This window comes from Pelophylax lessonae (genome assembly GCF_965119305.1).
Source record: "Pelophylax lessonae genome assembly, chromosome: 12".
In the NCBI taxonomy this organism is placed as follows: Eukaryota; Metazoa; Chordata; class Amphibia; order Anura; family Ranidae; genus Pelophylax; species Pelophylax lessonae.
Window position 1 is genome coordinate 15,156,490 of NC_138779.1, and position 17,178 is coordinate 15,173,667.

Here is a 17,178-nt window from a genome sequence, read left to right on the forward strand (position 1 = left end):
GTGCCCCAAGGGTCAGAAAGAGGCAAGGAAAGAACCACATCCAGCCCCAGGGCCGCAGTTTGAAGACCGGTTTGAAGTTTGGTTCGGTCAAAGAAGCCAGGTGGAAAATTGATGGATGAATCCAGTCAGATGCAGGCCCTGTTCAGGTATCCTGACAGCTGCTGGAGCCTTCAGTCTGATTACCATAGCTAGCAGGAGAGATTTAGCGTGGATGGAGGAAAAATCGGCTGGATTACTTTAGTGTAGCCTGTGGACTGACAAAAGAAAACAGAGCGCCCCCCAGAAACATCATTTCCGGCTTGTGCGTTTTTCCCAGAAGTCTGCCTAAGATATAAGTCCGATTTCTGGCATCCCCTGCAACAAAAAGGTCATTTTGGGTGAGATACTCCCAATAGGAACACGTCTAAAAGGGATGAAAAGGTATATATGGTGCATAAGGAAGGATGGACCGAGAAAGGAGCGCATGCTTCGAAAACGCCTAGCCACGCTCATACACCGATCTGTGCACCAGGATTGACGGTACTTCCACGCCGGCGGTGCACTCCAAGCTAAAATCGCATTTCTCTTCCGCTTCCTGGCTTTGGTTTGTCGGCTCTGGCTGCTAAAATATCCACATAGAGACACAGTGGCAGCTGTGTGGTACACAGCGGGAACCTGGGACCAGGACTATATCAGTGTATACCCGTGTTTGATAAGAGAGTTGCTGTTTTTTTAGCTGCGAGTTGCCAATTTATGAGCTTAATAAAAATTGTTGGCGTGCTGCACTTAGATGGCACTTCCCCGCTAGTGGCGCCCGCGAGGAGGAACTGGCGCCCGCAAGGAGGAACTGGCGCCCGCAAGGAGGAACTGGCGCCCGGCCAGTGGCGCCCGCGAGGAGGAACTGGCGCCCGCGAGGAGGAACTGGCGCCCGCGAGGAGGAACTGGCGCCCGGCCAGTGGCGCCCGCGAGGAGGAACTGGCGCCCGCGAGGAGGAACTAGCGCCCGCGAGGAGGAACTAGCGCCCGGCCAGTGTCAGTTGTGAACGGAGTAGTGCCCCAAGACTCAAAGAGGCAAGGAAAGAACCACATCCAGCCCCAGGGCCGCCGTTTGAAGATCACTGGTCTAAAAGGAATGCAGACCCTGGAACTTCCCTCATTAGAACCTTGCAAGTGCAGCAGCTGATTGATGATTATTAAATCACTCCCATTAACTTTGCACATGGACACAGAATCACAGAGTTATTTCTTCAGAATAACAAAAAGGTAGGAATCTGCAACAAAGTTTTTTTAAAATCCCTGCAATGTACAGAGATCACCCAAAGGGTAGGGGGTTTGATTTCTCAACAGTGGAGTTACTCTTTAAGGAAATGCACATTAATGCATAAAAGGTGTGAAGCCAGTCCAAAACCAGCTTCTTATTGTTTCATGTAAGGTCCTATTTCCTGATAACATCTGGTTACCTATGGAAGGCCATACAGGTAATTGTTTTGACAGGTGTCGGCCTCAGCCTCCCTGTAGGTACCCACTTTACCCTCAAGAACTTCCATCCTCAACAGAACAGCCTCAGCACATCGTCTCCAGCTGATAATTATTTTACACAAAAAAAACCCCAAAAAAAACAAAAACAGCCTTCTTCCCGCGAGCACCTGCATCGGCTTGACAAAAAGCAAACAATATTGATTCCTGCAAAGAATAGCACAAGAGCTTCAAGTGTTTCCGCGGCACAAAACAATGACGTTAATTAGCAGCAAACAGGATCATGCGTGTGTATCCAAAACATGGATGTATGGGAAAACAAACAAAACATAACGAGGTCGTTTTCAGAATATGACAGCTTTTCGGAATCGCGCCAGCTTCTAGGAAACAGCTAAAACTTTACAAAAAAGGTGCACGCCGGTCAAATCTGGAGCGATTCCTCCACAGGGAAACCAGGTGGGAACTATCAACACTGAGCAATAAACGACTTGAAAACTCCCAGAGGACTTCAGGATGGATAAACCCCTCGCCGGCGGGCCTCCAAATTAAGGCACGCGGACTGTGGAAATGATGAAGTATAGTCACAACTCTTCCATTTAACTATGTGTGATAGGCCAGATCTCCGAGTCCAAGTCAAGGCTCATGTACAGAGGACTGCCCTGGGGGAATAGGAAAAGTACTCACTGACCGGGCTTCTGATAAGGCAGTACAGCCAGCCCTTCAGTATTGGGCCCCAACCTCATCAGCTCAAAAAGGGGGGGCCCAGTCATCTGCTGAACAGGAGGTCCGGCTATACTGTCTTATTGCAGACACCAATCCTCTTCTGCACGTGCTCAGTTCTGGGCTCCTGGACAGCTGCCAAATGTCCTGGGCTACTGTTTTCCCAATGCTACCCAGGCCTGACCATATTTTCAAGCAATATTAGTGGTCCCTCTGTTTTAAAAGAAAATGCAAGGACCCAACGTATGGTGCAAACCAGCCTCAGAAAGTAAGCACTGAGAGCCTGACAGCAAGAACAGAGAAAGTAAAAACAAAAGACCACAAGACTACTAAGATTGACCCCCTTGTTCCAGCAAAGAACTCCTGAAAATCCTGCACCTATATCCTGAACAGCAAGAAAGGCAATGCTTAGATTACTCTCATTCTCTCCACCAAGGTCCACTGGTCTGATCCGCCCTGGACTGGGCAGAACCATCCTGAAATTTGGTGTCCCACCAATTCAGGCTGAATCCCAAAGCCCATTCCCGACCCCACGAACGCCGCCTCGCCCAGTACCGAGCCCCGAACTCCGCCTCGCCCAGTACCGAGCCCCGAACTCCGCCTCGCCCAGTACCGAGCCCCTGAACTCCCTACTCGCCCAGTACCGAGCCCCTGAACTCCGCCTCGCCCAGTACCGAGCCCCTGAACTCCGCCTCGCCCAGTACCGAGCCCCTGAACTCCGCCTCGCCCAGTACCGAGCCCCTGAACTCCGCCTCGCCCAGTACCGAGCCCCTGAACTCCGCCTCGCCCAGTACCGACCCCCTGAACTCCGCCACACCCAGTACCGACCCCCTGAACTCCGCCACACCCAGTACCGACCCCCTGAACTCCGCCACACCCAGTACCGACCCCCTGAACTCCGCCACACCCAGTACCGACCCCCTGAACTCCGCCACACCCAGTACCGACCCCCTGAACTCCGCCACACCCAGTACCGACCCCCTGAACTCCGCCACACCCAGTACCGACCCCCTGAACTCCGCCACACCCAGTACCGACCCCCTGAACTCCGCCACACCCGGTACCGACCCCCTGAACTCCGCCACACCCAGTACCGACCCCCTGAACTCCGCCACACCCAGTACCGACCCCCTGAACTCCGCCACACCCAGTACCGACCCCCTGAACTCCGCCACACCCAATACCGACCCCTGAACTCCGCCTCACCCAATACCGACCCCTGAACTCCGCCTCACCCTGCACCGACCCCTGAACTCCGCCTCACCCTGCACCGACCCCTGAACTCCGGCTCACCCTGCACCGACCCCTGAACTCCGGCTCACCCTGCACCGACCCCTGAACTCCGGCTCACCCTGCACCGACCCCCTGAACTCCGGCTCACCCTGCACCGACCCCCTGAACTCTGGCTCACCCTGCACCGACCCCCTGAACTCTGGCTCACCCTGCACCGACCCCCTGAACTCCGGCTCACCCTGCACCGACCCCCTGAACTCCGGCTCACCCTGCACCGACCCCTGAACTCCGGCTCACCCTGCACCGACCCCTGAACTCTGCCTCACCCTGCACCGACCGCTGAACCCTGTAGTAAGTAACGGAGCTCAGAAGTGACTCGGTCAGTAGTAATAAATGGACAGCTTGGCTTTAAGACTAATGCAGTGTGGTTTCGGTGGTTTACCAAGGGTGCAGCACAGTATACCTGTGGTTTTTGTGTGAGTTAGATGCACTTTGCCATAGACTTCTATTATGTCCCACGCTTTGATGCACTTTATGGAAACACAGAAAAACCACACTTTCAGTTTTTGCTTTCAGGAAGCACATCAAAACCACAGGACATGATAGAAGTTTATGGTAAAGTGCAGCTAAACCACATGAAAACCAAGGGTACAATGCAAGGTAAGGAAAAATTGCACTGCATCAGTGTAAAAGCGCCCTTTTGGGGGAAGGGAAGACCAAAAGTATATTTAATGGGTTACAGGAAGTCTTCTGCTTTAAAAGCATGCTGTTGAGCAATGTTTCTACCTCCTCCAAGCACTTCCACTATAAAAAGGTGCAAACGCAGCTGTATAAGGGGTATACAGGTCACACCGCCCACCATACATGACCCATTCAGATGAATATGACAACGGCCTGGAAACCCAATGCAATGTATGTAGTTACAGCGCTGCAGGCTTTCAGAGGTTAAATAGAAAGGGGTCAGCATCACGGTATAGAAGTACTAAAATTCCATTTAATCTTTACTGTAGATCCGTCAAGACATAAAAGGGAGTCCAAAACAAGGCAAGGTTGGTATTGGACTCCCTTTTATGTCTTGATGGATCAACAATACAGATTATACGGCATTTTAGTACTTATATACCGTGATGCCGGACCTTTCTATTGTTCATATTGATGGGCGGTGTGTGCAGTGGCTGTCCAGGTATAGGTGTTTTACTTCATCCAGTCGATGGGTTAAAACAGGCAATGAGGTGACCTAATGCTTCCTTCACCACCTGTCAATGCCCTCTAAAGACGACTAACACAAATGTAAATGAGCCCTATAAGGTGTTAACCAGAAACACCTGTTATGAGCTCCCTTGGTCCTGGTTTTGTTGCATTAGTATAGTGCAGTAGTCCTCAACTCTGGTCCTCAGGGCCCACTAACAGGCCAGATTTTAAGTATTACCTTGGGGAAATGCAGACTAGAGTACTGCAATCACTGAGCAGCAAATGATATCACCTGTGATGCATTTCAGTTATCTTGTAAACCTGGCCTGTTAGTGGGCCCTGAGGATAAGGGTTGAGGACCACTGGTATAGTGGACCCAGTATGCGGATATTATCCATAGAAAGTAATGTGTAAGCGCAACACTTCAACACATCATTTCCTACTGCAGACCACAGTACTCCCTCTGACAATGCCTTCATTTGCTTCTCACGCCAGACAGAACAAACCTTGGCTAATTGTGACCCCAGGGCCAGATCAGGCCCTTTGGCTGTCCCCGTCTGGTCCGCGATGCCTCCAGTCAGTATGCTCCTCTGAGTCTAGCTTTGTCCTCACCGAGGAAGCTGCCAAGCTCAGAGAGGAATGCCGACCGAGGTCTTTGTGGATAGCAGCAAAAACAGGAAGGAGAGAGCCTGATTGGTACAGCAGGGAGGCTTGGTTCTAGCGGGAAAGCATTGCCTAGGAGGAGATGTCCCAATGCTCTCCCGCCACACTGCTACCTGGCCAGGTTTTCCTGTATTCCGGAGCCATGCACTTGTTCTTCCCCTTCAGGTCAGGATCTGCAGAAATCCCTGCTGGACCAATCCCAGGCTCTCTCCTACCAGTCACAGTGCTTGCAGCTCTGCTGATTATCTCCCCAAGCCTATCAGTCACACATTGTTGTTCAGAAAGGCAGATCAGTTAATTAAAAGAAAAGCTTGAGAAAGATATAAAAATAAAAAAAAATTGACATACTCACATTAGGTGAATGCAATATTGGCTCGATGCTGCATCCGTCTCCCTGTCAGTCACAGGCTCTGTGCTCTGCCCCTGCAGCGCTCACTGGCTCTGTGCTCTGCCCCTGCAGCGCTCACTGGCTCTGTGCTCTGCCCCTGCAGCGCTCACTGGCTCTGTGCTCTGGAGTGCTGGGTTGTGGAGGGGGCGGGAGCGGCTGAATCAGGCTCTTAGCGGCCTTCTGAGAGGCCAAGTCAGCGGCCGGTCAGGCCTCTGGGTGGATCGTGACATTAAAATTGGGATCTCTCTAAAACCTGGACCAACTGAGTGACATCAGCCGACAGCGGACTTTAGCCCATTGTCAGCTGAATATGGGAAACAAAAAGAAGAACTCTGGTGACCAAAAGAAGGAAGAATATGGCCACACATCACAGCTTATGAAATGCTTGTCAAGGTTCTTTATTCATCGCCAAGTCAGACAGACAACCGGACAGGGTTGACGCGTTTCACACAAACATACCGTGCTTGTTCACAACACCAATATGACACAAAGACTGTTTGTGCATCTTTGTTGGGCCCAGAGAAGAAGTAGGGCCAAAAGGGGTTTCTACTTCAAAAAAGGGCCCTACATTTCCTTTAAACCCTGTGCCCGTCAGCTCCCTCATTGCTTTTACTAGCCTTCCCTACACCAACATTGTGACCAGCAGAGGACATTTCTTCACTACTACTTCTATCAAACGTGTGTGCACACACTATTTTCTAAGCAGTTGTACATTATATTCCTAGCGCCAGCTGTCTGTTTTCTACAGGTTTACTTACTTCCGGACATTCCCAGTCCAGTGTTGTATGCCTAAGATTTCTGGTTTAACTACTTGAAGACCAAGCTTTTTCTGGAACTTTAATACAGTTTGAATCAGTATTTTTTTTCTAGAAAATTACTTAAAACCCCCAAAAACATACGATTTTCTCTTAGCAGAGAAACTAGGGGTAAAAAAAATAAATAAAAATATGGTGACTGTTGCACCTTGAATTCTTTATATCACACAGTATTTGGGCAACGATTCTTCAAACTCGATTATTTTTTGGGGGGGGGGGGGGGGGGAACCCAAAAACACCACAATATATACCGCAATACTTTTGTAAATTGTGAAAGATGTTACGTGGAGTAAATCAATACCCAACAATTCACGCATTAAAAATTGCATGCGCTCGTGGAATGGCAACAAACAACGGCACGTAAGAATCTCCATAGGCGACATTTTAAAAGCATTTACAAGTTAATAGTTTAGAGTTACAGAGGAGGTCTAGTGTTATTGCTCTCGCTTGTTAATGCGTTTGCTTCTGCACACTTACGCAAGGGGATGGGAGTGCTTTTAGATATTTTCTTATTTTTACACGACCCCTTTAATTTTTTTTTTTTAGCACATTCATTCCTATTACAGGGAATGTTGTAAACATCCCTTGTAATCTAAATAAGGATGACAGGTCCTCTTTATGGAGAGAACTGGGGTCAAAAAGACCCCAAATCTCTTCTTTACATTTAAAAAAATAAACAAACATTTTTCCAAGCTTTTGCTTTAAAAAAATGAAAAAAAATTCTTTTTTACTTCCAACCTGGACCGGAAGTCACTCTGGTCCTCCAAGGCCATAGAGGCGATCAAAGAGGATCTATTTTCTGATCGCATATAGGAGCAGCCGGCTGCACTGTCTAATTGTTTCTCAGGCAAACCGGAGAAACCGTAAGCTCAAGAAATACAGGCGAGCGGCGGGAGGAATGCTGAGAAGAGAAAGCCAACTGGTGGCTGAAAAAACAATGGGGTTATGGCTGATGAGATATTCAGCCATAATCCCGGTAAAACTCTTGCAAACTGTAACGTATACATAAGTATTGCGGTCGGCAAGTGGTTAATCAAAAATATCTTTCACTATAAAATAAAAATTATGTTCAGCCCTACACAACAGGATCCCGAGGAAGCAATTGTAGTGTGAAATGCAGCGATCATCTTATGCTGATATTACATATGTATTTATGCAATATTAACATGGCCAGGACTCGACAAAGCCTAGGCTCCAGGTCGCCATGAGGGAACCGATATGGAGGGGGCCCACCAGCCCATCCACCACTGGCAGTGGTACCAGACACGAGCAAATGCTTGGGCAGCCGTTCACTGAGCTCCTCACCTTCTCCACTGAGCTCCTCACCTTCTCTACTCCAATCTCCTCCACCGTGTATCACATACCTTGTGTGAGAGAGCCTCTGCTGCACTGGCCAGAGCTTCCGCCACCCATTTAGATCCTCCCCCAATCGGGAGGTGAACTGGCGATGGTGGCTTCTGCAATTGGCTGGCTGGGAAAATGGTGAGGACGGTGCACGGAGGAGCCGACAATGAGCCCTGGTGGGACACTAGGTGACTGCAATGTATGACTAGGTGACTAAGGTATGACCGACCACATTGTTCCAGAAATAGGCGTTTCCTGCCTGATGTACCCTGCATATTTAGGACAGGCAGCATAAAGACCCCCTCCCTCCCCCCAATAGATCCAAGTCCTTATATGTTAGCACCCCCCCTTGAAGACCCACACATTAGATCAGAGTCCCTTTATATTAGCACCCCCCTTAGAGACCCCCCCTCCCCACATTATATCAGAGTCCCCTTTTATCAGCATCCCCCTACAGAGATCAACGAATGGCCATCTCTATCGCTGAAAACAAGGCTCTGCCAGTCAAAAATAAATGGCTCCTAACTTTTTTAGTTGGCTCCTAGATTCAAAGAAAATTTGTCAAGCCCTGAACATGGCTATTGATATATATTAGCGTGCACTTTAATGTATTTTAACTGTTTGAATAAAGTATTTTGTCTAATTATGTACTCCAATTGGGGCACATTTAAAGTCTCATTCGTTTGACCCCTCGCTGATTTTCTCAGTGGGGCCTAAAAGAAAATTGCTTAGAGTTTGGGAATAGTGTCCTGATATGAAGACATATAAATAGCTCCACCCACAAATATTGTATACATAAGAAACCAATATCAAAATCTTCACTTAAAAAGGGAGGAGGGTTCATTCTTGAGCAGCTTTACTATTGATGGTATAACACGGCCAACAGGTTTATTTTAATTTTCAGTTCCGATTTAAGCAACAGCACATCAAAACGCCTGGCTACGGGAGGGTTAACCTACAGCAATCAGCCTGAATACATTTCTGGCTGCCGCTTCAATTCCCAATTCTGCGACCCAAACATTAGTGCCCTGTCACCGTTAAAAAATAATCATTTCAATAATTAGTCAGATTGCTAATTTCCAGCAGCAGATATTGATCGCAGAGACCTAGGTGAGACAAAGGTGCAAAACCAGCCGTCATCTTGAAAGGGCTCCCAGGAACGTCTCTCTCTCTCTCTCTCTCTCTCTCTCTCCCTCATTCCTGCCAGACACACAATTCAATGGCTGCAAGAAAATTCAATATCTGCCACCCCGGCAGTTTTAGCCAATCTTAAATATCCACTGACCTTCATAGGCCTGGTGGACAAGGTTGAAGAGTTGCTCTGCTTGCTTTTTCAGTTCAGGGTCCCTGTGCTTGTCAGGGTGGTATAGCATGCACAGTCTGCGGTATGATGCCTTCAATTCCTCCTGAGTAGCCTGAAAAAAAAAAAAAGAAAATAAAAGGGAATCAGTGACAAGCGCATCCTTAAAAAAGGTCAGAGGGTCGTAATGACAAAAGCTTGGAGGAAAATAAATTGTTTGCCAAAGTTTAATTCTACCTTTGCTCCTGAAAATCTGGAGATACAAATATTAGTTCTATTGCAGCAAAAAATATACAGCTTTTTAAAGGATAAATGTGACGGTGTTCACCGTCACTGGGAGTGAGGGACAGATACTTGGGGGGGGGGGGGGGGGGGGGAAGCTGAGAGAATGGTTTGGATGGCTTCAGGTGGGACAGTAATATTTGTCAGCAATATCTCTCAGGAAATGTATGAAGATGAATGGTTTGACTTTTCAGATTGCTAGAATATTGCAGGAGTGTCTCATAGACCCTTGCTAGATAGTGAGATGGAGGTGGGGTTTGGTATTGGCAAGTGCCTGTATTCCATTGTTCTATTGTTTGTCTGCCTTAAGATAAACCTATTATGGGATGTATATGTGTATGTGGATTGGCTGCTAAGGGGGAGGGGGGATTGTCCCACAGTGTATATCTCTTTGTGCATGTGTTTGAATAAACAGTTTGAGTTCTACTTTACCCTCAGCCCAGAGTCCGGTCTCTTTTTCGGGGAATCTGTTCTAAGGGATTGCTATGCTCTTCATACTCCCTTGAATCATCACTAAGCTCTTATAAGAGCGTGTTCCTGTTGCACTCTCTGGGGAAAGAGGTTCACCCACTGGAACCGGGAGCCTTGTCATAAGTCCAGGGTGGGTAGGAGACACGGAGACCCCAAGCAAGCTGTGGCAGTTTGTGGAGTCTGCGGTGGTTATGGTGTCTGGTGGAGTGCTTGGAGCCCTCGGGAAGCACTAGGAGCATCCGTCAACGGAGGAACCCAGTTGGGGTGCCAGTTGATCCATTACAATAAATGCACCTATTAAGCATTTTGTGAGCAGGTAAACAATTTAGTCCATAAGGTTCAATATGAGAAAACATCTGAGGCAGCAGAAATACTACTTTAGAACCTGACAAGCTATCGTGCCTGGAGCCCTTAAACACCAGACTGCGGCTCTGCAAACCTCAAAAATATACTTGGTGTGCAGCAGGAAAACATGTAGGTGGGGTCAATTAAAATGTTGGGACATTCCTTTTGTGGGTTAGAGCAGTGGTCCTCAACTCCGGTCCTCAGGGCCCACTAACAGGCCAGATGTTAAGTATTACCTTGAGGAGATGCAGACTAGAGTAATGCAATCACTGAGCAGCAAATTATATCACCTGGGATGTATTTCAGTTATCTTGCAAACCTGGCCTGTTAGTGGGCCCTGAGGACCAGGGTTGGGGACCAGGGGGTTAGAGCATCGGAGAACATCCGAGAACCCACTTACCTGTATGCCAGCTGCAGCTCTTGGCAGGATGAGAAGCAGCAGCTCCAGATGGTTTGGGGTTTGTTGGATAAGAAAAGTGCCCAATCATTTCCAGTAGGTGGGGTAGATGAACTCCAGAAGGCTAGGAGTGGGAAGGGTAAAAAAAACTTCAGGTGGTGATTTGGAGTTGGCAGCGTGAGAGGAAAGCTCAACATGGCTTGGAGTGAACAGGGTAAGCAGAGGAGCTCTACATGCCTTGGCATGAACAGGGTGAGAGGAAGAGCTCCAATTGGCTTGGAGTTGACAATGTAAAAAAGAACTCCAGACCAGTAGAAGTAGGTGGGGCAAGAAGATCTTTCAGTAGGTGGGGTGACATGAACTCCAGGAGACTAGGAGTGGGAAGGCTGAAGAAAAAAAAAAAAAAGATGATACAGGAGGCAGTTTGATGTTGGCAGTGTGAGAAGAGGAGCTCCACATGGCTTGGAGTGAACAGGGTAAGCAAAGCAGCTCTACATGCCTTGGAGTGAACAGGGTGAGAGGAAGAGCTCCAATTGGCTTGGAGTGGGCAGGATGAATAAGAGTGGCTCCATGTGGCTTGGAGTGGGCAAGGTGAGAAGAGGAGCTCCAAGTGGACAGGGAGAAAAGAAGAGCTTCAAGTGTCTTGGATTTAGCACGGAGACGAACTCCAGACCATTTTGAGTAGGTGGGGCAAAAAGAGCATGCAGTAGGTGGGGCGAGATGAAGTCCAGGAGACTACTAGACGGAAGGGTGAAAAAGCTTCAGGTGGTGGTTTGGAGTTGGCAGTGTGAGGGGAAGAGATCCATGTGGCTTGGTGTAAACAGGGTCAGGGGAAGAGATCCACGTATCTTTGAGTGAACATGGTGAGAAGAGGAGCTCCAAGTGGCTTGGCGTGATGGGCAGGGTGAGTGGAGCTCCAAGTGGCTTGGCATGATGGACAGTGTGAGGAAGAACTAAGCTGGAATTGTAAAAAGAAGAGCTCCAAGTGACGTGGAGTTGGCACAGTGAGAAGAGCTCCAGACTATATGGAGTAGGTGGGGTAAGATAAGGTCAAGGAGGCTAGGAGTGGGAAGGGTTAAAAAAACAGCCTCAGGTGGAGGTTTGGAGTTGGCATTGTGAGAAGAGGAGCTTCATGGGGTTTCGAGTAAACAGGGTCAGTTGAAGAGATCCAAGTGGCTTGGTATGATAGGCAGGGGGAGAGGAACTCAAAGTGTCTTAGAAAGGGCAGGGTTAGAAGAGCTCCAAGTGGCTTGGAGTTAGTACGGGGAGAAGAGCTCCAAACCATACGGGAGAAGGTGAGGCAAAAGGAGTTTCAAGTAGCTGGGAGAAGGCAAGAAAAGCATCAGGTGGCTTTTTGTGGATGGGGCAAGAAAAGCAGCTCTAAGTAGCTTGGAGTGGATGGATGAGAAAAGCAACCCTAGGTGGCTTGGAATGGGTGAGGAAAGAAAAGCAGCTCAAAGTAGCTTGGAGTGAGTAGTGAGAACAACTCCAGGTTGAATGGAGTGGGTGAGGTGGAAAGAAGCATCTCCATGTGGCTTGGAGTGGCTCAGGTCAGCCACTTCCAGTCTTTGTGTACTCGCTTCTGCACAAAATTGCTCAGGATCAGTTATTCGATGGCGACAATGATGGACCATGCCTATGCAATGTGTATTGGTGCAGCCATTTAACCTTCACCAGGGCACATGCAACAAGGTGACAATGCCAGAGCAAAAATGAGAGATGGGTCACCCTTACGTCAGTTGTACACAGGATTATTTTAAAGGAAAACTAAAGAGACTGAAAACACATTTTAAAATATCATTAACACATAAAAGCTTATGTGAGATTTTAGTGCTCGGGTTTAGGTCTACTTTAACCGGTTCAGGTTATACTGACCCCATACAGAAGAAAATAACTCAAAAGTTCCTCTCTTTGGGACCTTGAAGAAAACTGCAAACAATCCAGTGAGCACTTTTTTTTATTCCCGCTGTAATAAAGGCTTAACGAAGAAACCTAAAAATGGGGAAGATTAGACCACACAAACGGTTCTGCCCATCTGGGACGCAGAGCTACAGTACGCGCCCAAGGTCATCAGGGAATATTATGTCCAACTTCACAGCCCAGTGCTCTAACAAGTAGGTCACTACATCAACGTCTACACAAATAGGAGCTGGAATAACAGAGGCGCTCGGGAGCAAATATTAAATGCCAATCACTTCCGACAAGCAATCTTCCTAGAAAAAAAAATGGGATTTTTGTACTTACCATTAAAATGCATTTCTCCGAGTTTGACAGACACAGCGCTCCATAAATCATAACTACTGGGTTATATTGCCTCCTCCAGGAGTAGGACTAGCAGAACAAAAAGCACCTGGCTAAGCCCATGGGCCCTCCTCGGCTTGGTATATAAAAAGGTAATCAGTTTAGTAGCAAGCAGTATTAGACGTATCAGAACTCCATAGAGGGGTGGGTGCGGTGTCCATCAAAATCAGAGAAATAGATTTTACCGTACAAAAATCCCGTTTTCTTTCATTCGACGGACACAGCTCTCCATAAATCATAACTACTGGGATGCCCAAAAGAGGTGCCAAAAAGGAAAACGAGGGGTGGGGAAAATAACCCAAGGCTAAAACAGAACAGGCCTTAACCAGGATACAGGAGCCCCGTCTGAAAATATTATATATATACACATATATATACACATATACATATATATACACATATACATATATACACATATACACACATATACATTATATATATATATATATACACACATACACACACACACACACACACATATAAAATATATATAAAATGTTTGGGGGTTCTAAGTACTTTTCTAGCAAAAAAAACTGATTTTAACTTGCAGGCAACAAGTGTCAGAGAAAGGTCCAGTCTTTAAGAGGTTAAACTTCCTTTCTCCCTGGTAGAGGGAAGGAAAAGATACAATGTAATCATTTTGTTTATAGTTACTGGGAGACTTAATGCTGATAGGCGTTTGCGGGAGGAAAGATACAATGTAATCATTTTGTTTATAGTTACTGGGAGTTTTCCACAGCCGTTTTCTCTGCTCCCTCAGCTATACAAAGAATCGAGCATATGTCAGGTTTAGATCGTCAGGGGGGGTGAATCGAGATCGCGATTTTCATACGATTAATCGTGCAGCTCTACTACAGCTTTTGTTAAAATTCTTTCCCAAAGAGTACTGTTAACACCAGATGGATGAGTGTCGCCCATCTTCCCCTAACCAATCACAATCATCCAAATCGGGAAAAACCCAACAGGCTGGTTGTACAGAAGTCACCTGACTTCAGTACAAGGGTTCCCATACATGCATCGAAATTCGTCCGGTTCCTGCTGAATGGGACCAAATTTTGATCCACATATGTCCATCTTTAGAGAGACTCACCACTGTACCATCCAGTGCTGGGACAAGGTCACCTAAGGCCCAGGACCAACATGCCACACTGTGCCCCCCCCCCCCCCAAGATGCATGAGCATTATGTGCCAGCAAAAAGTTCCCCCTTCCCCGCCCACCCAAAAAAAAAAAAAAAAACAAACACAGGACTAGTCTGCAGGATTACTCCCCCCAAGCATAAACTCCCCCTCCTCCCAGTACAAATCTGCCTCCTGTTGAAATTCCCCCACCTAGAACAAATCTTTGCTCCCACCAAAAAATAAAAACACCCCCTACTAGCATAAATCCTGCACCACTAAAATTCCCCTCCATGTAAACACCCCCCCCCCCCCACAAAAAAATTATCCTTATTAGCACAAACCCCCTAAATCACCACTCCTAGCAAATCCCCTCTCCCCCTCAGATTTCCCCTCCTAAAGCAATTCTTATTGCCTGCCGCCCCCCAAATTTTAACTTCCAGACACAAATCTCCTCCCCTCTAATATCCTCAAGGCGCTCTGCCGCCTCACGATACCACAGTGCCCAGGGCAGCCGTCCCTCCTGCCCACTCCTTGTCCTGCCCCTGGTAATGTCACTGAAACTGTAAGTACTTAGGTAGTCTCAGGGATGAATGAAAGTAAGAGTTTTAGCTGACGCAGCACAACCCAAAACGTTACGCCTATCATTAGACAATTTCTTTTTATATAGCCAATGTCCCTAACATTTGTTTCCCCAGAGCTCAGTTTTAACCAATGTAGAAGATAATGAAAGTGGACTCATCATTCATTGTATTGTAAAAATTTGAAAGAAGAAAATGGTTGCACACCACCATGCAATCCAATGAAGAAAAGTTCCTTTAGTCACATAAGTGTACAAGGTACAGCAGGGTAGGTCAGTAGACGCGTTTCACACCACTTATGTGAATAAAGGAACTTTTCTTCATTGGATTCAGTGGTGGTTTACGACCATCTTCTTCTTTCATTCTTCTCCTGGTGGCGAGCCGAGGTTCACCACCCACCTTGAATCCTGGACTTTGACTATCCTGAGCAGTGTTATCTCCATTATAAAAATTTGTCCCACTGTCCACTTATATCCAACATACAGCATGATAAAATGCAGCAAGTGTGCCTGCTTTCCTCAACCCTTCCCCAAATTAAAAGAATTTTGGCTTGAGTTGGGTTATTAAAAAAAACAAAAAAAAAAAAAAAACAAAGGATTTATAGAACATTAAATCAAGGCCCCTTCCTGTAAAACAGATTCTATGTTATGGCATCCTGCCCTTTACAAGAAAACCATGCACAGATTTATAACTTGGCTACAGTGTGCAGCCATTATTTCCCTCCAACATATCCTGGATGAGAAGGTATAAACTGGATCAAACACCTCGCCCCCCATAATAAAGCAGGGTCCCTTGAAAGCCGTGCTATCATTATATGACTTTCCAGACATTGTTCCACTGTAACCTGTGAGGGTGTCCGGTGATGGACTGCATGTTACCTTCTTTTCTATTGCAACTATAGTTGGTTAAAATGCTTGTTTGGTTTACATTTTTCAGGATTACAATAGCCAGCTTTTGATTTAAACCAAGTTACTGCACAAAAAAAAAAAACTATCGGTATGGTTGCTACTTGAAACAGCTGAGGCTCCTAACCAGTGCTGGAGGCAACCACTGCTCAACTCTTCCATATGCCTCTAGGGCCTAGTGACCCTCCGCAATAGCAAGCACAAAAGACTTGGCCATAGAAATAGCACCTGGGAAAGTAGACAATACAGCTGCAAGCAAGCTAAAGCAGTACTGTCTATCATCCAACTAAAGCAAGGTCAAGTCCATAAAACAAGACTGTCCCGGTCACAAGTACAAAGCTCAGCCCTCAAAGCAAACCTGTAGCATTCTCACTGCTGGTGGAACGTGAACCCAGCTAATCTGAATAACTGCTCAGGTTACCTAAAAGGAAAGACCATGCTGCTTAAAAAGAGTAAAGCAAGAAACCAGAAGGCCAGACATTGTCCTTCCAAGGCAGAAGACTTCTAATGTTTTTAGAGGCTAGGTTGAAAGTGTTCTTGGCAGAAGTTGGCCACTTTTCACCGTCGCAAAGTCTGCCATTGCCAGAGCTTGGAGGAAGCCCTTCGGCTAAGTTTGCAGAGGTCAAGAGCATTCTTAATACCCTCATGCTTCATGAGAAAAAGACCACTATACGTCATGACTCTCACGCCACGTTCCTCAAAGTGTGGAAGCCATGGTGGTCTTCTGCTCTTCCCACTCTGGCCCCCGGCCAGCTTAGGTATTCCGGACTTTTCTTGACCACCATCAAATCCCCGCAGCTTTCGCTCTTTCTGCTTGGGTCTACACCTCTTTTCTTCCATTCTTGTCTTGACTGCTTACCGCTTTCTTCCTTGCCTAGTACTGCACCACTCACTTTTCTTATTCTGCCCATTTCGTGCCTTTTTCTCCCCAATTTACCCTTCTGCCTCGCGCCCCCCCCTTTTTTTTGTCCCTTCTCCTCCGACACGGGACGATGATCCCAACCCCTTTGTCTCACTATGTCCCGGGCCTCTGTGCCCAGTTAATCATTGCCACTTTTGACACTAGATGCCAGATGCTTGAATTTTTTACTTTGAAACTCGAAAATGTGTTTAGTCTGTATTTACATGCGAATTACTGTTTTGCTCCCCATGTCGGACCCTTTACCCTTTTTAACTCAAATAAAACTATTGTACCGGAAAGTGTCCTGGCCCCCTTTTTGTACAGTTTATATTGTTCTGCCCATGGGCACCTCGGTTTCTAGTTTTATACAGATAAGAGTAGCTGAAAACCCCTTACAGAAACTGCACCGCTCAAAGCGCTGTTCAACTACTCCTCGAGCCCTCCCTGGGCAACAGTTGCTGGCTCCCTCTGGCCCGCCTGCTCTGCATGTATTGCAAATAAGTGAAAACAGTTGCACTCTGTAAAATCAGAGTGGATGGTTTAACGAGAGACAGTCCTCGCCTTAGGCCATATCTCTCCAACGTGTTTCACCCTGAATGGGCTTAATTCTAGCGGACTAAGGTGGGGACTGTATCTGTGGAAACCAGCTACCTGGAATAATTACTACAGTATGATTTTACAGAGGAGAGCAGCTGCCATAATTTGCAATTTTTTTTGTTTAATGAAGTAGCAGACACAACTAAGTGCCATCATATAGCTTCAGCTTTTGTC

The 17,178-nt window shown here is 47.0% G+C and overlaps 1 protein-coding gene across 1 annotated transcript in view; it reads right to left on the reverse strand.

The window, feature by feature from the left end:
* Nucleotides 1-17,178, reverse strand: part of DNAJC11 (DnaJ heat shock protein family (Hsp40) member C11) — a 280,622-nt gene that overhangs the window by 209,775 nt on the left and 53,669 nt on the right. The window contains exon 2 of the mRNA XM_082273316.1: nt 9,094-9,223. Within this exon, the coding sequence (XP_082129442.1) occupies nt 9,094-9,223 (130 nt within the window). The remainder of the gene's footprint in view (nt 1-9,093; nt 9,224-17,178) is intronic.